This window comes from Nothobranchius furzeri, chromosome 3, assembly GCF_043380555.1.
Source record: "Nothobranchius furzeri strain GRZ-AD chromosome 3, NfurGRZ-RIMD1, whole genome shotgun sequence".
Taxonomy (NCBI): domain Eukaryota; kingdom Metazoa; phylum Chordata; class Actinopteri; order Cyprinodontiformes; family Nothobranchiidae; genus Nothobranchius; species Nothobranchius furzeri.
In genome coordinates this window covers 45,089,218-45,112,291 of record NC_091743.1, presented here as the reverse complement: position 1 = coordinate 45,112,291, position 23,074 = coordinate 45,089,218, and the positions used below count along the sequence as shown (strand labels likewise).

Here is a 23,074-nt window from a genome sequence, read left to right as displayed (position 1 = left end):
ACTGAACAATGTGGTGTATGCTGTACAGTGCAACGAGGAATGCCCAGACCTCTACATCGGAGAAACCAAACAGCCACTTCACAAGCGCATGGCACAACATAGAAGAGCCACCTCCACGGGACAGGAATCAGCTGTTCATTTGCATCTAAAGGACAAAGGTCACTCTTTCGAGGATGCCAACGTTCACATTTTGGACAGAGAGGACAGATGGTTAGAGGAGTAAAGGAAGCCATTTATGTCCACTGTGAGCAACCATCTTTGAACAGAGGCGGTGGTTTACGAAACCAACTGTCTGCCATCTATAATCCAGTTTTGAGATCCCTTCCCAGATGCCTCAACACCCACGCATATCCTGGGCCATCTAACCTCAGGAATTCACATGATAGGGTGGGGCCAGGCTTCACAATGAGCTCACCAGAAACTGTGGCTGAATAGGACCCACACCCACCCTCACACCTTGGCTCATGTGTTTATGTAGAAGATCATCAGGGGGTCTTTTGTTCCCTCTTCGGGGGGAAACTCCCACTGGGTTTGAATCTGGGACTCTCCACCATTTGACCTTAGAACTGAAGAAGCCTCTTGGATGAGAGGTGAAATGTCTTCAAGCAACTCAAAGAAGTCCAGACGCTTTTCTTTCAAAGCTCCTTAGACCAGTCACTGTGTTCTGTGTTCACAATGCATGTCAGAGCAAAGGAAAGTCATAACGTCAAAGGAACTGCCTGAAGAGCTCAGAGACAGAATTATGGCAAGGCACAGATCTGGCCAAGGTTACAAAATAATGTCTGCTGCACTTAAGGTTCTTAAGAGCACAGTGGCCTCCATAATCCTTAAATGGAAGACGTTTGGAGTGACCAGGACCCTTCCTAGAGCAGGCTATCGAGCTAAACTGAGTTATCACTGGAGAAGAACCTTGGTGAGAGAGGTAAAGAAGAAACCAAAGACCTCTGTGGCTGAGCTGCAGAGATGCAGTCAGGAGATGGGAGAAAGTTGTAGAATGTCAACCATCACTGCAGCCCTAGCAGTCAGGGTTTTATGGCAGAGTGGCCTGTCGGAAGCCTTTCCTCAGTGCAAGACACATGAAAGCCCATAATTTTGGCATAATTGTAAGTGATACGTATGGAGAAAATCTGGCACTGCTCATCACTTGTCCAATACAGTTCCCACAGTGAAGGATGGCAGTGGCAGCATCACGCTGTGGGTGTATCTTTCAGCTGCAGGGACAGGATGACTGGTTGCAAACGAGGGAACAATGAGTGCAGCCAAGTACAAGGGTATCCTGGACAAGAACCTTCTCCAGAGAGCCCAGGACCTCAGACTGGGCTGAAGGTTTACCTTTCAACATGACAGTGACCCTAAGCACACGGACAAAGTAACGAAGGAGTGCCTTTGCAGTAACTCTGTGACTGTTCTTGAATGGCACAGCCAGATCCCTGACTTAAACCCAATTGAGCATCTCTGGAGAGACCTAAAGATGGCTGTCCACCAACGTTCACCATCCAACCTGACGGAACTGAAGAGGATCTGCAAGGAGGAATGACAGAGGATCCCTAAATCCAGGTGTAAGCAACTTGTTGCAGCTTTACCAAGAAGACTCATGGCTGTTTTAGCTCAAAAGGGAGCTTCTACTAAATACTGAGCAAAGGGTCTGAATACTTAGGACTATGTGATATTTCAGTTAGTTAGTTTTAATAAATCTGCATAAATTTCTATAATTCTATGTTTTTCTGTCTATATGGGGTGCTGTGTGTACATTAATCAGAAAATAAAATGAATTTAATTGAAATAGCTTCAATATAACAAAGAGTGAAAAATTGACAGGGGTCTGAATACTTTCCATACCCCATACCCACTGTATGAGATTTTGAACGTTTGACCTTAATATAAATCCCTTTTTCCCCCCAGCTGTCATTCTATCATCGTCTAACTGGAGACAACAAGTCAGAGAAATTCTTCAAAGTGTTTTATGAGCGCATGAAACTAGCCCAGCAGGAAATCAAAGCTACGGTGACTGTCAACACCAGTGACCTGGGGAACAAAAAGAAGGATGAGGAGCCACCAGACAAAGATTTGCCAGCACGCAAGAAAGGTTAGCTGTGTTTAAGTCATGTTGTGAACAGGCTGGGCAGCTTAATTTTAGCCTAAACATTTATATTGGAAAAAAAAATTGTTTTTGCTCATGTGAGATTTATTTGTCCAATGTTTAGTTTTAAACATGCTAATGAAGCTTAAAACACATTGATATTCAAAGCAACACTCTAGAGTTTTTAACACTTTAAGCTATTTCTTTCAAACTTGTTTCAGTGGTTCTTTAGCCTACAGTACATAGATGCCCTGTGGACTGGAGCTGCCTATTGAAGCAGGCATATTCCGCTCCTACCTGGCTAATAGAAAGTTTAGCGTTCAGATTGATGACTACTCCACCTCCTATCTTCCAGTGCAGTGGGGTGTCCCGCAGAGCTCTGTATTAGGACCCCTACTTTTCTGTATCCACTTTCTGCCATTAGGGCAAATCCTGAAGCAGTTTCGTCTCAACTACCACATATATGCTAATGATTTCCAGATATATATGTGGCAGTGGACACACCTAATACGGGCACTTCCTTCTGACTGTTTGACCTAGGTGAAGAGTTTGTTAGCGGTCAACTTTCTGCGACTAAATCAGGCGATTGAGGCAGTGCTTTTCGATCAAAGGAACATCCTCCATGCTCATATATCCAATAACCTTCCTGACCTCAACTTCAAGCAATGTGTGACTAGACTTGGGGAAAAATTGGATGCTGGTCTCTCAATCCCTAAAATTACTCAGTGGTCAAATCATTCTTTTTCTAACTGTGTCGAATCCTTAAATGGAGGCAGCTGGAACCCATTATTAAAGCGTTTATAACATCTTCCTTAGACTATGCCAGCAGTACTCAATAGACGGCCAGCGGGCCCCCTTTTTGACGACGAGCTGGAGGAGTAGGGACAGCGCAGGTGTGCAGTGCTGTTTCATTATATTGTAGGCTTGTGTATTGTGTGCAGAACCGCCAGCTTCCAGGTCGTTTTGTTGAGTGGCCCTTGGACCATTACATTTGAGTAACCCTAGACTATGCTAATTCACCTTTGTCTCAGCATTAAATAGGCTACAGGTTATTCCAGATGTTGCCGCCAGGTTCCTGACCAGCGCTAATTATCGTAGTCACATTACTCCGGCACTGACACAGTTTCACTGGCTTCCGGTAACCTCTAGGGTGCGTTTGAAGGTCCTGATTATCATTTTCAAGGAGCTCAATGTCCTAGCACCTCACCACTTATCTGAGTTGCACGACCCTTATGTCCCGCTGTGTATGATGCAGCCTGCTGATCTCCTGCTGTTCTCCACCAGGGGTGGGCAATCTCACTCCACGAGGGCCGGTGTCCCTGCAGGTTTTAGATGTGTCCTCGAACCAACACAGCTGATTTAAATGGCTAAATTAGCTCCTCAACATGTCCTGAAGTTCTCCAAACGCCTTGTAATGAACTAATCATGTGATTCAGGTGTGTTGACCCAAGGTGAGATCTAAAACCTGCAGGGACACCGGCCCTCGTGGACAGAGATTGCCCACCCCTGATCCACACCGTAGAAGAGATATAAATTGCATGGGTGATGAGCTTTTATGAATGCTGCCCCACCACTGTGGAACTCACTTCCTCTTTTGGTCAGACAGGCTCCATCTCTACCCTGTTTTAAATCCTGTCTAAAGACTGACTTTTATGCCTTGGCCTGTGGTCGATGAATTTTATGTTTTGTACTGTGGTTTTATTGATCAACTGTTCTTATCTGTTATGATTTGAATTGTTGTACTTTGCTATATGTTTGTTTGTGCTGGTCAGCTCCCATGCTGTGTTTAAACCTGCTATAAGAATACTATGGTATGGTAAAGCGTGACCTAGACAACCAAAACTCGAGTGAACATCGTCACGGCTTACACTATTGGGTTTCGGTTTATAACCATCTAAAATAGTAACAAGCAAAGTCTTAATTATTTCATTCTTTTTTTCCAAACAGCCATCAATCCTACATTTCCCAAAATATGCAGAATTGCCTGCAAAGCCTGCGGAAGAATTAATTACGGCTGTTCTAGTTCAGCTTTCAACCAGTAGGGGGTAGACGTGGCAAACTTATCAGCTGTTACTTTATGTCTAAATGTCTGTTTTCATGACATGTTTCATATAGACAGCCTTTTTTCTCTTTTCTTTTGCTCACTACTATTTTTCTGGCTAGCAAAAGATGTGCCAGCTGTAGCGCTGGTGACGGAGGAAGTGAAGGAGCAGCTGGTGGAGGCCTCTGCCATCACCAAGAAGGCCTACACAACCTATCGCCGCGAGGCTGAAGCCGAAGAGCAGCAAGCGGCTGCCGAAGGTTCGCCCATCCCAACCCCCGATAAGAACCAAGACGAAGGAGAGATGAGTGTCATCATCACCATCATGCAGCCCATCCTGCGCCTCATGCAGCTGCTTTGTGAGAACCATAACCGAGATCTGCAGGTCAGAAATCAGATCAGGGTGAATCTGAGGTGGATGTTGTGCCCAAACAGTCATCACACTCGATTATACAGAAACGAAACCATGTTGAAAATAGGCACCAGTTGCAGAACTTCCTGATGCAAGTTGTTTCCATCGTTTATGTCGTGGTCTGGTTTCACTATGAGGGTGTTTATTTGTAGGCTCCAGCAGCCCAGACAGAACACTTCCTTCATGCACTAGTTCTACTTGCTCCTAAACCTGGTGAAAACGTTCATCATCTGAGAGATTACCTGAATCCTCCTGCTTCAGTCCCCCTCGACCATCAGGAGCAGGATATTCACTTAATATTTACTTATCCAATGCACTGATATTATTTTGTCCATGTTTACGTAATTTTCTGCTTGACATCAAATCTCAATGAAATTGTTTTCATTTTCAGGGCAACAATTATCAGATCTTTGGTGTGGTGTTGCTGTGTTGAAATTCTAATTCCATCTTTTAGTTCTTTTTCAAACACAGAAAGGTTTTATTTACCTGCAATTAGTTTGCGGCTGCAAAGAGAGTTAATAAAAATGACATGAACTCATGAATATTTTCTTTTTTGGGTCATTCTGTAGAACTTCTTACGCAACCAGAACAACAAGAACAACTTTAATCTGGTGTGTGAAACTCTTCAGTTTCTGGACTGTATCTGTGGCAGCACCACCGGTGGGCTGGGGCTGCTGGGACTCTACATTAACGAGAAGAATGTGGGACTCATCAACCAGACAGTGGAGAGTCTGACTGAGTACTGCCAAGGTCCTTGTCACGAGAACCAGGTGATACATCTACACTCTCAGCACCACTGTGGAGGACCTAAAATGTCTTTTTTCTTCTATTGTGCTTAATGATGGTCGTTCTTCATCACTCAGCAGCCTCACAGAGAATATGCAGGCTCTTGTGTAACACCAGACAAGCCAGTTCTTGGCCATGTGCCTGTGTTTTTTCTTTGGCAAAGATAAACAAATCTTGGTTTCCTTGCACAATGGCAGTGTCTTCCCCTCCTGGTACTGTGCCATCTTTTTGTGGCAAGTGTGAAACTGACAACAGCGACTAACCAACTGGCTCAGCCAGTCACTGAAAAACTGATTAGATTTCCTTCAGAATGCTCAAGAGGGGATTGCCGGGCTAAATGCAGTTTTTTTGGTTTAAGGAAAAGACTTGCAATTCTGTGACAGCATATAGTGAGTTAAAGGAGAATTAAACCATTAAATCCAACTGAAAGGAAAGAGTTTAATTGTAAATGATGTGGCATCTGATTCATTTAGAGGATGCTAGTGTCACATTAGTTAATCCTATCCAGCTCCTAAATAAAAAAAAAAAAGTTTTTATAACTTACTTAAATTGTGTGAAAGTAAATCAGCATCGAGCCATTTTCCTAACCCAGCCTCTACTTAAATATTTTTTATTTAAAGTGACAATGAGTAGATTTTACGGTAATTTCCGTAATATCCATCAACTAAACAATTAAACGTTGCCCAGTTGTTGAAAAATATTAGTGGCTTCGTAACATATAACCATGAAAATTTGGTCTAAAATACGTGGGACTAGGTCTAAGGCTACATTCAGGAGAGGTGAAGATCATCCACAGGATCAGGATCACACCTGTCAAGTCTCCTGTTTTGGGCTGGAACCGATTTTAAAAACTGTAAACTATTTTACGTCTTATTCCTGAAATCTTCCCGAATTATTATTAACTGAAAAATGTTCCGGTATTAAATAAATTCATGAAGAACCCCCTCCCTGCCTTCACGGAGACTGAGACTGGTGAGACGTTTCGCTCCAGCAGCACCTCCCGGTCCTGTTCTCATGCTCTCCTGTATTTTAAATTCCCAAACTTGACAGGATGTCCAGACAGACTCCTGAATCCTTCTGTCAGCGCTTGTCCTCAGGAACGTCAGCACACTACGCTTACCTCCGCTGACTCAGTGATGTAGAAGGCAGATTTAATGCAAAATGACTGTTCAGACTGCAGTCGGTTTCAAAAACATCATGTATGTGTCAGAATCGGTACCACATATGAGTGACCTGGATCGAATTTGAAAAAAATTGGATCTGTGCCGTTCAGACTGTCATAAACAAAATCAGATATGGGTCGCATGTGGGGAAAAAATCTGATTTGATGCGCTTTCGCCTGCAGTATGAAAGTAGCCAAAGTCTCTGGGCGACACCATATTAGACACCATGTTTCCTTCTACGGGAGCCTGTGAGGACAAAATACATTCACTGCATGTATTTTCACCATTCATAAACGTTGTTTTACACTTTTACCTCTTCACTCGTTACCAGCGATGAAAGAAAGTCTGATGTGCTTGTTATTTTGCTGGAGGTTGTGCTCCCAGGGATTTTTGACCCTAGTGGCCATCCGCTTGCTTGCAATGATTTAGGTATCTACTGCCCACCATCACCAGGCAGAATACATATAGTCACTTAAAAATTGCTTTGTTATATTTATGTTTATGTACACTCAACAAAAATATAAATGCAACACCTTTGTTTCTGCTCCGATTTTTCATGAGATGGACTTAAAGATCTAAAATTCATTCCAGATACACAATATTACCATTTCTCTCAAACGTTGTTCACAAATCAGTCTAAATGTGTGATGGTGAGCACTTCTGCTTTGCTGAGATAATCCATCCCACCTCACAGGTGTGCCACATCAAGATGCTGATCCGACATCATGAGTAGTGCACAGGTGTACCTTATACTGCCCACAATAAAAGGCCACTCTGGAATGTGCAGTTTTGTCTCAAAGCAAAATGCCACAGATGCCACAAGCATTGAGGGAGCGTGCAATTGACATGCTGACAGCAGGAATGTCAACCAGATCTGTTGCTCGTGCATTGAATGTTCATTTCTCCACCATAAGCCGTCTCCAAAGGCGTTTCAGAGAATATGGCAGTACATCCAACCGGCCTCACAACCGCAGACGACGTGTAACCCCACCAGCCCAGGACCTCCACATCCAGCAGGTTCACCTTCAAGATCGTCTGAGACCAGCCACTCAGAGAGCTGCTGAAACAATTGGTTTGCATAACCAAACAATTTCTGCACAAACTGTCAGAAACCGTCTCAGGGAAGCTCAACTGCATGCTCGTCGTCCTCATCGGGGTCTTGACCTGACTCTAGCTCGTCGCCGTAACAGACTTGAGTGGGCAAATGTTCACATTCGATGGCGTCTGGCATGTTGGAGAGGTGTTCTCTTCACAGATGAATCTCGGTTTACATTGTTCAGGGCAGAAGGCAGACAGCGTGTGTGGCGTTATGTGGGTGAGCGCTTTGCTGATGTCAATGTTGTGGATCGAGTGGCCCACGGAGGTGGGTGGGGGGGTTATGGTATGGGCAGGCATCTGTTATGGACGAAGAACACAGGTGCATTTTATTGATGGCATTTTAAATGCACAGAGATACCGTGATGAGATCCTGAGGCCCATTGATGTGCCGTACATCCATGAACATCACCTCATGTTTCAGCAAGATAATGCACGGCCCCATGTTGCAAGGATCTGTACACAATTCTTGGAAGCTGAAAATGTCCCAGTTCTTTCATGGCCAGTATACTCACCGGACATGCCACCCCTTGAGCATGTTTGGGATGTGCTTGACCGGTGTATACGACAGCGTGTACCACTTCCCACTAATATCCAACAACTTTGCACAGCCATTGAAGAGGAGTGGACCAACATTCCACATGCCACAATTGACAATCTGATAAACTCTATGCAAAGAAGATGTGTTGCACTGCATGAGGCAAATGGTGGTCACACCAGATACTGTCCGGTTCTGAGTCCCCAGACCCCCAATAAAGCAAAAAAAAAAACTGCACATTCCAGGGTGGCCTTTTATTGTGGGCAGTATTCTGTAATCTGCAGCAGGTCAGAATGTTTGCAGTAGCACATTTTTAACTGTTATTTGCTGGTGAAAGTACAATACACATTAAAATTGATTTGGACATCTATTTTTTGAGAGAGGTAGTTTTTTTAAGTCCTATTTTAGCCCATCTAGTTTTGCTGATATTTTGAAGCACACCTTTGTCCTCACACCAGCTCACCAACTGCTCCCCCTCAGATCTGGAGGATGTTTTATCATTATTGCTGATTAGACCATCACTGCTTTGTCTTAAGCAAACTTAATGAGCTACTTTCTGCTGAATATAGTAATACTGCCATGTGTCAAAGGAGTAAAGACAAAAGGACTGGACACACATTCTTGTGGATCCCCTCAGCACATGAGAATATGTATCTGCTTAGAAAATCACTCTTGATTATGTATTTTTCATAAGGCAGGCATACAGACAGTTTTACTTTCTATCAAGCAACCATTCAGTTGAGATTCATCACCATGACAAACATAGAGTAGAAGTTTCAGCTAGTGTGATCTGTTTGTCATGGATGTATTGGAGGTTAATGGAAAGCATTTGGTTCTTATGGAGATCATCAGTGGAAATAAATGCAGTCTTCGCTAAATATAAAAATGTTAAATTACACTGTCATAATCCACTATCGGCTTGGTTATGAAGGAGTTTGAGAAATACACCGAAACATACAACAGTTTTTAAAACTGCCTTTAGTGTAGCTACAATAACTTCACCTTTTGTATGACCTCATCATTATTTCACATAATTTCACACCAATCCACCCAAAGCATTTTTCTACAAGCTGTTGAGGTTTATGGGCATCTGTTTATGCGGTGTTGTTATTTACTGTAGGTCTCAACTTTGACCATTGTAAAACATGCATGGCCTCCAATTTTTCATTTGCTTTGCAGAGATGTTCATGTTTGCCTGCAATATGCCAAACTCGTGAGGTTGCATAACAAATTTCTAAAGCTAACCATCCTAAATTGGAGGACAGTAGTACTTGCTTTGCTAGGGTTGTTGATGATGTCTTTCCTCTCTGAGTTTGTGTTAACACACCTGTATGCTCCATGCCAGCAAACTGCTTTTACTGTATACCTCACAGTTGATTAGCATCAAACGTATTTTTCATTTGTAGTCTAATCAGTGAGACATCTTCATGTATTCATTATCTTCTGTTTCTCAGAACTGCATTGCCACTCACGAGTGCAATGGCATTGATATCATCATTGCTCTCATTCTTAATGACATCAACCCGCTTGGTAAGAAGAGGATGGATTTGGTGTTGGAGCTCAAGGTGAGTGTTCAAGTGATTAGTTATGTTTTTTTTGTTGTTGTTTTTTTTGTTTTTGTTTTTTTTGTCTACTGATGCTTTTTTACTCTGCCTCTCAAACAGGGGTAAAATATTAATATAGGATGATCAAACTACAATGTGTGACTGCTTTGTTTGCAAAATGTTAGTGAATGTTATAACTTTTCAAAGTATTATCTGAATTTGCAGAATAATGCCTCCAAGCTGCTTCTTGCAATTATGGAGAGTCGCCATGACAGTGAGAACGCTGAGAGGATTCTGTATAACATGAGGCCTAAGGAGTTGGTGCGTACATTGTCATATGAAATTACTATCTGGGGCTGAGGGGATGCTCTTCTGATTGTGTGAAGTCTTGCAGGTGGAAGTTATAAAAAAAGCCTACATGCAGGGTGAGATAGAGGTGGAGGAGCCAGAGGAGGGTGAAGACAAAGAGGAGGAACACTCTGCGTCTCCTCGCAACGTTGGTCATAATATCTACATCTTAGCACATCAAGTAAGCTTCATAAAGTTCATGGATCCAACCTGCTCCTTGCAACTATGTTGTTTTAATTCTTGAATACCGTAATTTCCGGACTGTATAGTGCACCTCAATATAAGACGCACCAACAAAAAAAAGGTTTTCTACACACACGCCACACTCAAATACAAGCCGCGGCGCAGCAGCCACATGCAGGTCTCCGGCGCACAGCGCATGTACGGCCATAACATAAAATAATTAGACAGAAAGACGCTACACGGAGGTTTTTCGTTGTTGTTTTAATTCAACAAAACGAATTTTAAACACGGGTAAACACTGATAGCATTCATATTTCTGGATGGTTATAAGATAAAAACAGAACTAACACGTTTTTACCGGTAATTTGCACGTTCAGAAGGAAAGAACAGCGCTGACACAGCATTAATAAGCCCTGGATGATTAGAAAATAATAACTGCACACAAAACATGCCTGGTTAGTAAATAAAACACACTCGCCTACCAGAAAAAGTCTTTCGCTCTCTTCTTCCTCTTGTGCACTAAAGCCATTAAAGCCCTCTTCTTCAGTGTCGGAGTTGAACAGCCTCAGAAGAGCTTCGTCACGTACCTTTTCTGTGGCGATGTCAGTGTCGCTGTCCGTGTTGCTGTCATCATCCCCGGGTGAAGCCGGCTTGAATGAGTTCTTCCCGCTGCCGTCTCCAGCGCCGAGCCATGGATTCATTCATGCCAAGCTTACGTGCGGCAGCGCTGTTTCCCTCCTTTACCGCCAGATCGATGGCCTTCAACTTAAATGCGGCATCATATGAACTCATACGTGTAGTTACCATGATGAGGGGGTATGGATTTGAAACAAATTCTTCGTCGTGCCGGCTTCTTGCATGTGCTAAATTAAAATGAGCACTTTCTTCGGTTTCCACTTTTGACTTCCACCTGTTTCACTTTCTGCTAAAGCGCCCCCTGGCAGGTGAAGGAAAATCTTCAGTAAAGCCGCACCTCATTATAAGCCGCATGGTTCAAAGCGTGGGAAAAAAGTAGCGGCTTATAGTCCGGAAATTACGGTATTTTATTTCGAGTTAACTGGCCAAACCAGCGAATGTGTTTTATCTGGTAAATGTTGTGCCTTTCTGGAAATAAGATAAACAACGTATGGCAATGATCTGTTTCAGTTAGCCCGTCACAATAAGGAACTGCAGGTCATGTTGAAACCAGGGGGCACGTATGGAGAAGGTGACGAAGCTCTGGAGTTCTACGCCAAACACACGGCCCAGATTGAGGTCAGCTATTGCTTTGATGGATTATCTGAACAGTTTGGCATTTTCTACTGTCAGTAATGGGTTTTCTGTCAAGTTGTTGGATAATAGTTGTGTTAAGTCCTCATCATTTAACATTCTTTTAAGGTTTTTGAAAAGAGTCTTTAAAGTTTGCTACATGCTTCTGTGCAACAGTTCTCTCGAGGCATGTGTTGGCTGTTTGTTTTCCTCTTGGCATGCGTCTGAGTCTTGTTGCGACAAAAAGACAAACATCTTTGGCATGTTTTCATATTTTTCTGTTTGCATTGGTGAGGAGAAGGAATGCTGATTGTTGACAGCTTTTAGTGTTGAAGTTGTTGGTTCAGTTTTCCATTAAAAAAAATACCTTTGATGTCTGCCTTGACAACTCCCTAAAGCAGCCAGTGCTAATAGTTTTGTGACCCGAGCAGTCTTTTGGCATTAAATATAAAATCAAAACTCGGTTTTAGCCTATAAACTCACATTTCAGGTATTCCTGCTGGTATACCCTCCGTTTTAGAAATATATTGGTAATTAGGGCTGCCACAAACGACTATTTTATTATCGACTAGTCGCCAGTTTGGTGACGATTGGTTGCGACTAATCGTGTCATTCATAAAAGTATAGCTTTATTGCACGAGGATGCTCTAATATACCCATCATTAGCTTGTAGTTCTGTGTGATCAGTTATGCGCCATCTAATAATAAAGACAATAGCTAATCAAACTGCTTTTAATGAATTTTGTTGCAACATGTTAATACAAATGCTACAATGTCAAACAGATCAGATGTATGCAACTAAAACCTAAAATACAGAAAAAGACTTGAGCTCACATGAAATGTATCCAGCAAAATAATCACACAAGGTCCCGGTTTACACTCAGGAAAGTTAGTATTTCCACATGTTCAGGAGAAAGGCTTGCTCTCTTCTGAGAGTAGATGTTCCCAGCTGCAGAGAAGATCCGCTCAGATGGCGTTGAAGTGGCAGGGGTGCACAGAAAGGATTTAGCAAGCTTAGAGAGAGTGGGGAAACGACCCTGATTTTCCCTCCACCATTTGAGAGGATCATCTCTCTTAGAAATTGCAGCTTCACCAAAATACACCTGCACTTCCCCTCTCACTATGTGGACCCTTCTGTCCTGGAAATCTTCTTCCTCCTCCTGCTCACTCTCATCATCGCTCTCTGTGTCAGACTGAAGGAGGGCGTCCAGAGCAGAGTTCTTACCTACACCTGAATCATCAGCACTCTCCAGTTGTGTGAGCTCATCTGTCCCAGCTTTTGCTTCTTTGACAGCAAGCACTTCAATGGTCCCTTGCAGTCTGATGCCATCTTCAGGAGACAAAAACTTTAACTTCAAACTTCAAAATGGCCTGGTCAGGGCGTTGGCTTGTTGCAGTGTGCACGTGTTTGGCCTGGTAAGAAACTTGTCCATTGTAGAAGAGTGCTTTCTTTTAGCACTGTAACATAGCGGGATAAGATAAATCATTAGTGTTTGTAACATTAGAGCTAATACGTGACACATACATACATGTTAAATGTATAAACACCATCACTACTGCTGTTGCTGCACATATGATGCTAGCAGCTAAAAGGAACACTTACAGAGGCGACTCTTCGTTCTCCGCCGTCAGCATCTTAAGATGCTCGTGCATCGCTGATGTGCTCCCGTGAAACGAGAGTTTCACCTTACAGAGTTTGCACTCTACTTGCTTCTCAGTTGTTTTCATAAAATGCTCCCAAACCTTCGAGCTCCGTTGTCGATTTGCCGTGATGCGTTTTTCTCCGGTGATTCTGCGCGGACGCTGAGCTGGAGTGGCACTACAGTGCATGTGCCTCCACTTATATAAGCAGCAGGGCAGGAAGCAAACGTGCCGAACGTGCTGAAAGTGCCAAACGTGCCGAACGTGCTGCAGCAGGCGAGATTTTAAAAATGCTCATAAAATAAACGACGCGTCAACTGTTAAATTAGTCGTCGACTATTTTTTTGTCGACGTCGTCGTGACGCGTCGACTGGTCGTGGCAGCCCTATTGGTAATATCTCAAACTTTGAAAGAACTTCCCACACAAAATCTACAAATTTTATCCTCAACACAAAAATTTTATTTGCACACTTTCTGAGGGAAGTATTGGGCCCAATCTCAATACTCGCACTTGCACACTTGCGCCCTTCAATTGTGCGTTCCCTGCCAGGGGTGCGAGTGCGTAGAGTGTCCCGATTCTCAAGTGCAGAAGCTGACCACAGCCCCATTGCAGCGTCTGCACTTCACCCAAATCTGCAGCGATGCGGACCTCAGGCACGGGTATTACCCACAAGTCATTGCTTTGGGAGAAATGGCTCAAGTTCCTTTTCTGAAAATGTGTATTTTCTAATTAAATGATTTCATTTTAGAAAGATTATTTGATGCTCTGAATGTTTTAGACAAAGCAGCAATGAAGTTAAATTTATTTCAAATAATTGCTTTGTTGTTTGAAAGTTGTTAATAAAGGTTTTTTCACATTGCATGATTTTTAAACCTCCTACTGTTCTATCCGGTGACCCCTCCAATAAAGGTGATTGTTGAGCATGGTTGATGGTTTATCCCTTCGGGTCCACGTGGCGGGGTGAGGAGTGAGCACCACCTCACCGCTGCCACGTGGACCTCAAGTGACAAACCATCAGCCCTGCTCAATGGTCACCATTTCTGGAGCGGTCACAAAATAGGACAGTGGGAGGGTTAAAAAGAATGTTTGTATTGCAATGCTGCTCATAAGTATTTGAACACCTGAGACAATCGGTGTTAATATTTGGTTCAGAAGAGGTGGAATGTTTCTCTTAGTTCTTGACCAAGTTAGCGCACTTCAGTGGGGGTGTTGCCCAGTCCTCCACACAGATCTTTAGATCAGTCAGGTTTTGGGGCTGTCACTGACCAACACAGAATTTCAGCTCCCTCCAAATATTTTCTATTGATTTTAAGTCTGGACAGTAGCAAAGCTACTCCTGAACCTTGATATGCTTTCTCATGAAGCCACTCCTTGGTTAGCCTGGCTCTGTGCTTCAGGCCATTGTCATGTTGCAAAACCCAGGCAAGCCCATCTTCAATGCTCTGACTGACGGAAGGAGGTTGTTGCTCATGGCCCCATTCATCTACTTAATGCAGTGCAGTCGTCCTGTCCCCTTCTGTTAGCTTGGCTGACCAGTCCTTGGAAGCAATCCGTTTAGCAGAGTAACATCACAAAACCAGAGGACAGGAAAATTGTGTTATTTTCTTTATTGTTTTGCTGCGCAGACTTCTGCATCACCCACACAACTCTTTTCTCAGTGAAAACATCAGCTTTTATACATCTCCCTAATTGCGATAAACTGTCACCTAAAACCTCAACACTAAATAGAAAAGCTAATAAATATATACAATCATAGTTACTTTAAAATATGTACACTCCACATTCATCTCTATAAATAAGCAGTGCTTATCATACATCAATACTTCCCACTATATTAAAATAACCCAATCAATCTTCCAATCCTCCTCTTGGTAAAATCCCTCTGGAACATATAAAAGATCCATACGCCCTCGAGGACTATTTTGCTCACACCTACTGGCAGGAAACAGGAAAGGTAAGCACACACCCACAAAAGAAATGTTTGTTCCACAGCCATTTCCTTGTTCAGTTCTTCATATCAATAAATACCTTACTTTCCACTTTACAGGGTCACCTGCTAATCAGTATACAAATGAATACAGTTCAATACCTCATGAATGTGTTTCATTCCAATTATAAGTACACGATCAGCAGATCTGCCAAGTGTTTACAGTGGTGTGAAAAACTATTTGCCCCCTTCCTGATTTCATATTATTTTGTATGTTTGTCACACAAAATGTTTCTGATCATCAAACACATTTAACCATTAGTCAGAGATAACACAAGTAAACACAAAATACAGTTTTGAAATGATGGTTTTTATTATTTAGGGAGAGAACAAAATCCAAACCTACATTAACCTGTGTGAAAAAGTAATTGCCCCTGAACCCAATAACTGCAATCAAGTGTTTGTGATAACTTGCTACGAGTCTTTTACAGCACTCTGGAGGAATTTTGGCCCACTCATCTTTGCAGAATTGTTGTAATTCAGCTTTATTTGAGGGTTTTCTAGCATGAACCGCCTTTTTAAGGTCATGCCATAGCATCTCAATAGGATTCAGGTCAGGACTTTGACTAGGCCACACCAAAGTCTTCATTTTGTTGTTCTTCGGCCATTCAGAGGTGGATTTGCTGGAGTGTTTTGGGTCATTGTCCTGCTGCAGCACCCAAGATCGCTTCAGCTTTAGTTGACGAACAGATGGCCGGACATTCTCCTTCAGGATGTTTTGGTAGACAGTAGAATTCATGTTCCATTTATCACAGCAAGCCTTCCAGTTCCTGAAGCAGCAAAACAACCCCAGACCATCACACTACCACCACCATATTTTACTGTTGGTATGATGTTCTTTGTCTGAAATGCTGTGTTACTTCAACGGCAGATGTAACGAGACATTTGCCTTCCAAAAAGTTCAACTTTTGTCTCACCAGTCCACAAGGTATTTTCCCAAAAGTCTTGGCAATCATTGAAATGTTTCTTAGCAAAATTGAGACGAGCCCTAATGTTCTTTTTGCTTAACAGTGGTTTGCGTCTTGGAAATCAGCCATGCAGGCCATTTCTGCCCAGTCTCTTTCTTATGGTGGAGTCGTGAACACTCAATTGAGGCAAGTGAGGCCTGCAGATCTTTAGAAGTTGTCCTGGGGTCTTTTGTGACCTCTCGGGTGAGTTGTCTCTGCGCTCTTGGGGTAATTTTGGTCGGCCGCCCACTCCTGGGAAGGTTCACCACTGTTCCATGTTGTTGCCATTTGTGGTTAATGGCTCTCACTGTAGTTCGCTGGAGTCCCAAAGCTTTAGAAATGGCTTTATAAAATAAAAAAAGAAAAAGAAATGGCTTTATAACCTTTACCAGACTGATCGATCTAAATTACTTTTGTTCTAATTTGTTCTTGAATTTCTTTGGATCTTGGCATGATGTCTAGCTTTTGAGGTGCTTTTGGTCTACTTCTCTGTGTCAGCAGCTCATATTTAAGTAATTTCTTGATTGAAACAGGTGTGGCAGTAATCAGGCTTGGGGGTGGCTACAGAAATTGAACTCAGGTGTGGAACACCACAGTTGGGTTATTTTTTAACAATTACTTTTTCACACAGGGCAATGTAGGTTTGGACTTAGTTCTCTCCCTAAATAATAAAAACCATCATTTCAAAACTGCATTTTGTGTTTATTTGTGTTATTTTTGACTAATGGTTAAATGTGTTTGATGATCTGAAACATTTTGTGTGACAAACATGCAAAAGAATAAGAAATCAGGAAGGGGGCAAATAGTTTTTCACACCACTGTAGGTGTGGCAGTCATCCACTGTCACATCTCCTCCCCCCTTACCCAAGGTTACAATACCTCAATCCTCATGTACACAGGATAGAGAGTCTGCCACAACGTTGGCCTTTCCAGCAAGGTATTGGACCATGAAATCATACGGCTGCAGAGACAGGTACTGTCCAGTAAGGTGTGTGTTCGAGTCTTTCATCCTCTTCAGCCACTGCAAAGCCCTGTGATCAGTCTCCAAAACAAAGTGACGTCTCAACAGGTAATATTTCAGAGCAGTAATCACCCATTTCATAGCCAAACACTCTTTCTCCACTGTAGAGAATCTCGTCTCACGATCCAGCAACTTACAACTCCGGAAGAGCAATGGCCGTCTAACACAGTCCACTTCCTGTAGAAGGACTGCGCCAAGACCGACACCTGAAGCATCCATCTGCAGAACAAAGGGAAGGTCAAAATTGGGAGTATGGAGAACAGATTGACTTGTGATGGCAGTCTTGAGGTCCTTAAAGGTTCTCTCACAGTCTCCAGTCCACTTCACCCTGGTTGGTGCCGAAGCTCTGGTGAGGTCAGTGAGAGCAGCTGCCCTCTCAGCAAAATGAGGGATAAACTTGCTGTACCATCCCACAAGCCCTAGAAAAGCTTGCACCTTCTTCTTGGTGGTGGGCTCCGGGTAGGAAGAAATGGCATCCACCTTTTCCGCAAGTGGTTTGATTAGCCCCTGGCTGACCACATGACCTAGGTGTTCCACCTGGGATTGAGCCAAAGCACACTTGCCTGGGTTGATAGTCAGTCCAGCACCTTTTATCTTTTCCAGAACCTGACCAAAACGAAAAGCATGGTCCTCCCAAGTCTGACTGAAGATAACAACATCTAAATATGCTGCTGCAAACCCTGTCATGTCTCTCAGTAAATGTTCCATAAGTCTCTGAAATGTCGCTGGTGCCCCCTGGAGACCAAATGGCATAACTTTGAACTGGTACATGCCTAAAGGAGTCATAAATGCTGTCAGTTCTTCGGCCTCAGGCACCAGAGCCAACTGCCAGTACCCCTTACGCAAGTCAAGGATGGTAATACAAGTTGAGTTGCCAACTCTCTCCAACAAATCATCTCTGCGTGGCATTGGGTATGACTGACACTTTGACACAGAGTTAAGGTATCTCAAATCAATACAAAATCTCAGTGACCCATCCTTTTTTGGAACCAGCAATACCGGACTGCACCACTCACTTCTTGAATGTTCATTGATTCTCATCTGCAACATCGGTGTAACCTCTTTCTTCAGCTTAGGCAGCAAACGTTCCAGAATCCTTTAACACTTACGGCGAGGAACCGCATGCTCTGTCAGATGAACTTTATGTTGAACCAGATTGGTAAATCCTGGTGTTTCCTGAAACATTCCAGAGTCAAGTAGAGTCAGTATTTCCTTTTGCTGGTCTGACTACAGATGTGACAAACTTACAGGACTGTAGTCAGAGTTCTCCATTGGAAACTTTTGCTCTCCATCCTCTTCCTCCATTACTGGGCAAACAAAGAGATGTTGTTGGTGTGGCTGCTGACCAGATGAGACCTGGAACTCTTTCAACAAGTTAACATGAAAACACTGAAACTTCTTTCTTTCAGGCATGTGTAGATTTAGCTTATTTAGTTGTTTATAATCTTATATAAATTAGTCGGGGCACCACCAGTTTTGTGGAACTGGACCATTGGATTTAATATCTACCTCTGCTCATATTAATCAGTCTCATAGTTAACACCGCAAGTTAATCTTAAAGCTGAATTCTTGTCAGAATGTGTCGCCTGTTCTCGAGATCGCTAGACAATGATCAGGCATAATTTTAAGTTTTGTGGATTTATTACAAACATCAGTTGAGACATGACAAAAAGGACCAAACACAGCTTATCGTTTCATGCATAGAATTAAGACAATTGTTAACTCAAAGCTTTATGGCAGTGATATGAAATACTGATCTGTAATAAAGTGGAAATTTGCTAAGTGAGGGGTGCGTGCGTGCGTGTGTGTGCGTGCGTGCGTGCGTGCGTGCGTGTGTGTGTGTGTGTGTGTGTGTGTGTGTGTGTGTGTGTGTGTGTGTGTGTGTGTGTGTGTGTGTGTGTGTGTGTGTGTGCGTGGGAATGCAAGAGGGGGTGTGTGTTCAGGTGGTTGAGTGGATGCATCGAGAGTTGGTTTGTGTGTGTGCGTGGTAGCAGAGAAAAGAGGATAAATCTTCAGAGCTAAACGTGAATGTGGATCGAAATAAAACACGCCATAAAAGAAAATGTAATAATCTGAATTCACGAATCGGTTTATAACAGAAAAGATCAGCCAGTTGGAAATGTTTTCACAGACCTGCTTTCCGTCGCCGGAAGGGTAGCCAGTGGCTGCAACAGCCCGGGGTCCTGGCTCGTACCAAGGCCTTTTTGGATAAAATGGTGCTGGCTCCCTGGTCGGTTGACGCCGGTCATGGAAGGGAGTATGTGGCCCTCCTCAATCGTGGCTTGACCTTTCAATTCCTCCAGCTGCATCAAAAGTGGAATTCAGAGAAACTGTTCCAAATTGGGTTTAACTCTTAATGCGAGGACTTGACCGGGCCCCGCCAACTTCCGGTTTCACATAGAATGTCAAAACAAAACAAAACGGTGCTCTGAGTTTACTGTAACTTTTGAGAGCTAATGGTTTAACAACTTTTATGAGCGTCGATTATCTTTTGCTGGGCCCAGATGGAAAAGCCCAGCAGAGGTTTGCTTAATGCATCTTTCTTCTTTTTTCTGCAAAAATGAAGTCTGAGCTTCTGGTTTTATCAACTTTCGTTTTGTCACACCCACATGTATTTCACTCCTTACCCACTTGATTACATTGTGTCTCTTTCACATAACCTCTGCCTTTCCAGCAATGACAGATTGATGATTACAAATTACCAAAGTTGTTCCAGATGGGGGTCAAAGTATTACTTTAAACAGACAAGAACTAAATTTATGTCTTAAAACTAGACAGTTTTACCATTAGCATGAATTTTAACTGGAGAAACACAAATTGACAGAGATTTAACATAAAAGAAAACACAAAACAGTTTAGGTTTGTGACTGATACGATTTTCAACTTAGAGCACCTTGATTTCTATTTTAAGGGTAAACAACCTAAACACCATCTTTGATTGTAGATAAACAGGAATGCCAGGTTTATAAAGACTCAAGTCATGAAGCTCCCAGGAGGACATTAAGGGAAGCTTTACAACTTCCCCCATCTTGAGAAAAGGGTCAGTTTGAGAGTTGATGTAAAACAGGCCGGTTTCTGATATTTCTTGCGCCTCCTAATTGGCACAGAAGGGGGACCAGTCAAACTGGTGCAATTTACGATCCTGGGAGAGAATCGTAGAAGGTAACTGTTGGGTAATTTTATTTATCCAAGCTTACCTCAAAGAAAGTCCAACACACACAAGGGGGTTGGAGATATTAGGTTTTAGGTTATCAATACCATTTACCAATGAACAACAATAATCAACAACCAGACTTTGCAAAATCAGAGAGAATGACACCAATGGGATGTCTATTCGGTCTCTCGACGAGCAGAAGCTCTCAAAAAGGTTTAATTCCAAAGTAACATAGCACACACACATTAAAGGTAAACACACCCTCCTCCTTCACAGAAAGCAAACTTTCCCAGGTTCTTGGTATAACAGAGAAACGCTCCGTCTGGACTTCACTAGGGAGCTTTTTGTGATAACAGAACTTCGGACTTACAAGGTCGAACTTCCCTGCCAGAGCCACAGAACAATAACAAAATATGAACAAGGAATGAATCTTCGTTTGAATTAAAAAACACCAGATGGTACCCAGACAAAATCATTTTCCATGCATCTAATACTGGTTTTACCCAACAGTAACCAGAATGCTGAAAATGCAGGCCAGTTTCAAATTTCCCTTTTTGTTTTTCTTCTGCTAAATGTGAGAGGAAAAACTTAGTGAAAATTGTTATGTTCTTCTTCGTGTGAATCCAAACAAAGTTAATCTGAGGATATAAAATGTGGATTTCTGCTACTTATTCCCCCCGTTGGAGATATTTTCATATTAAAGATGGGGAATATTTCCACAACGTTGATAATCCACATTTGTAGATCAGGTTCCTACCGTTAGTAAGATATGGTAAGGTATAACACTCCTGCGACGCCCTCGACCTCATTGAAAAAACAAAGATACTCCTTTCCGGTGTGGGCTCCTTCTCTGGGCGTCCTCCTAAGGAGATGAACACACTTGGACAGCAACCTGATTGAAGCACTTTTATTGAAGAGTCAGTCGTACTTCTGGGCAGCATGCTGCCTAGGTACAGAAAATACATTTCCTTGGATGCTTTTGTGTGCTTCTAATCTAATACCGAGGAGAAAAAACAAAGAAAAGGATAAGAAGCTTCTTCCATATGTGTGAAGTTTGTTTGGGAATAAATGTGGGTAACTTAAATAGATCGAGGTAGATCTGCTGGTTTGTCTACTACTAAAATTCCAATTTTCTAATATGTGGATAATCATGCACTAACTAGGTGATCAATACGTCAATTCCAACATTACCGGAGTGCTGGTCTCATCTGTATACTTATCATTTAATTCTGTTTCCTCTTCAAAGGTAACCAATGGTGGGATTGAGCAAAGTTAGCTAAAGGTTTTACGTTTCCTCAATTGAGTGATGTGTTTGGTACATTTGTGAAGCTGTCCTTGTAGACCTTTGGTCTTTTGCAAGAAGAGGGAGAAAAACAAGTAATGGCAAAGACTAGGATGTAGCCTAATACTATCGCGCATACTGGAAGACTTTCAGCTGTATTGTTAAAAAAAATTCCTATGGCAGAAGTGGTGTATGTCCCGCGCACGTGTACACCTACATAGGTTAGGGGCCAAATTAAAACCAGGATTACTGTGCTCAAAATGTCTTGAACCATAGCAAGTGAAGAAGAGAAGAGGGAAAAGTAGAATTTATGAGCTGAGTGGAGCCAGTCACTTTCACATAGAGTTTTCACGCCTTGAGTTAGTGAGAGACACGAGATAGCCGTTAATGAGCCGTGTTGATTGGTTATTTCATTCAGTCACAAAGTCATAATATCATCATGCAGAGTAGCCAGCTCATTTTCTGTAAAGGTTATGACAGTTATTTTGGTTTCTTTTACCAAATTGGTGTACTTGGTTTCATTTTTAGGGTTTATTGAAGTCTGAATATAACCCTTTTGCTGATTTAAGCTTGCTGTTCGTTTACTTCATCTAATCTTCTTTTATTCTGTTTCCTGATTAGCTGTTTCATTGAACCTAGTGGGAGCTTATTGGATAGTGGAGCTTGTTGTGTAGGGTTTACTGGTTGAAGTGGGTAGCAAACCAGGCATCCTCGGATGTAATTCTGTACATCTTTCCGCATTTCTGGCCAACATGCAACTTGTCATAATGCATTGAATGTTGCTTCCTCACCTTGGTGTCATGCATACGATGACCCCCCTGTGGGTAAGAGGCACAACGAAAGTGGGTAAAGGGTATGCATCGGAAACATGCACCAGGATACCGTTGCTCATCTTCAAGAAAGAACGTTCCTTGAAAAGCGCATTAAGTCTTCATCCATCGTCTGATGGGGCAGCGCAATTAGGGTTGGATAGGTAGCCAATAATTCTACTAACGGCTGGATCCATGGACTGGAGGTCTATCCGATTCTTGTCTGACAGGCAGGGCTCCACCGTAACAGCGTCAGCTGTTTGCTGTGGAGGATCTAAATCTTGGGTAGTGACTTGTGCCCGAGTTACCACCAGAAAGTTTTTAATGGGAGCTTGCATGGTAGGATGCTGATTGATAGCAACCTGTTCTGCATCTGTCCCAAGTGGCAACATGACATCACTCACCTGAGTTTCGTGGATAGTCACCCCATTATCTACATGATAACGCTGTTCAGGGGTTGATGGTTCCCAACTACAGAGGTAGTTTTCCTCTTGGGTGCGCAAGGTCAAAACGGGCTCATTAGTCTCAACGCTTCATGCGTTAATGCATTCTCGAGGGTTAAGGGCACGTAGAGTTTCTTGCCCCCCCCCCCCCCCCCTTCTCTGTGAATTTGCAGACAAACTTTTGAACAGGGGACTCAACATGACTCATTTCCTTCACTTTCTCAGATGCTCAGTGATCTGACTCCAGCTGGCAGGGTGGCGTTGGAGTTGTCTTCCTCTGAGGGGTGTGTAATAGGAGGTGGAGACACTGAGATTGCATTCACATCTTTTGGACTGGAAGTCCTCTCCTCG

The 23,074-nt window shown here is 42.8% G+C and overlaps 1 protein-coding gene across 7 annotated transcripts in view; it reads left to right on the top strand.

The window, feature by feature from the left end:
- The window catches only part of itpr1b (inositol 1,4,5-trisphosphate receptor, type 1b), a 206,723-nt gene that overhangs the window by 137,202 nt on the left and 46,447 nt on the right, over positions 1-23,074 (top strand). For all 7 annotated transcript variants that reach the window (XM_054748811.2, XM_015959905.3, XM_054748785.2 and 4 more), the window contains 7 exons: positions 1,903-2,086; positions 4,244-4,506; positions 5,103-5,303; positions 9,570-9,680; positions 9,885-9,980; positions 10,054-10,188; positions 11,337-11,444. In XM_054748811.2, coding sequence (XP_054604786.2) covers positions 1,903-2,086; positions 4,244-4,506; positions 5,103-5,303; positions 9,570-9,680; positions 9,885-9,980; positions 10,054-10,188; positions 11,337-11,444 — 1,098 coding nt within the window. The remainder of the gene's footprint in view (positions 1-1,902; positions 2,087-4,243; positions 4,507-5,102; positions 5,304-9,569; positions 9,681-9,884; positions 9,981-10,053; positions 10,189-11,336; positions 11,445-23,074) is intronic.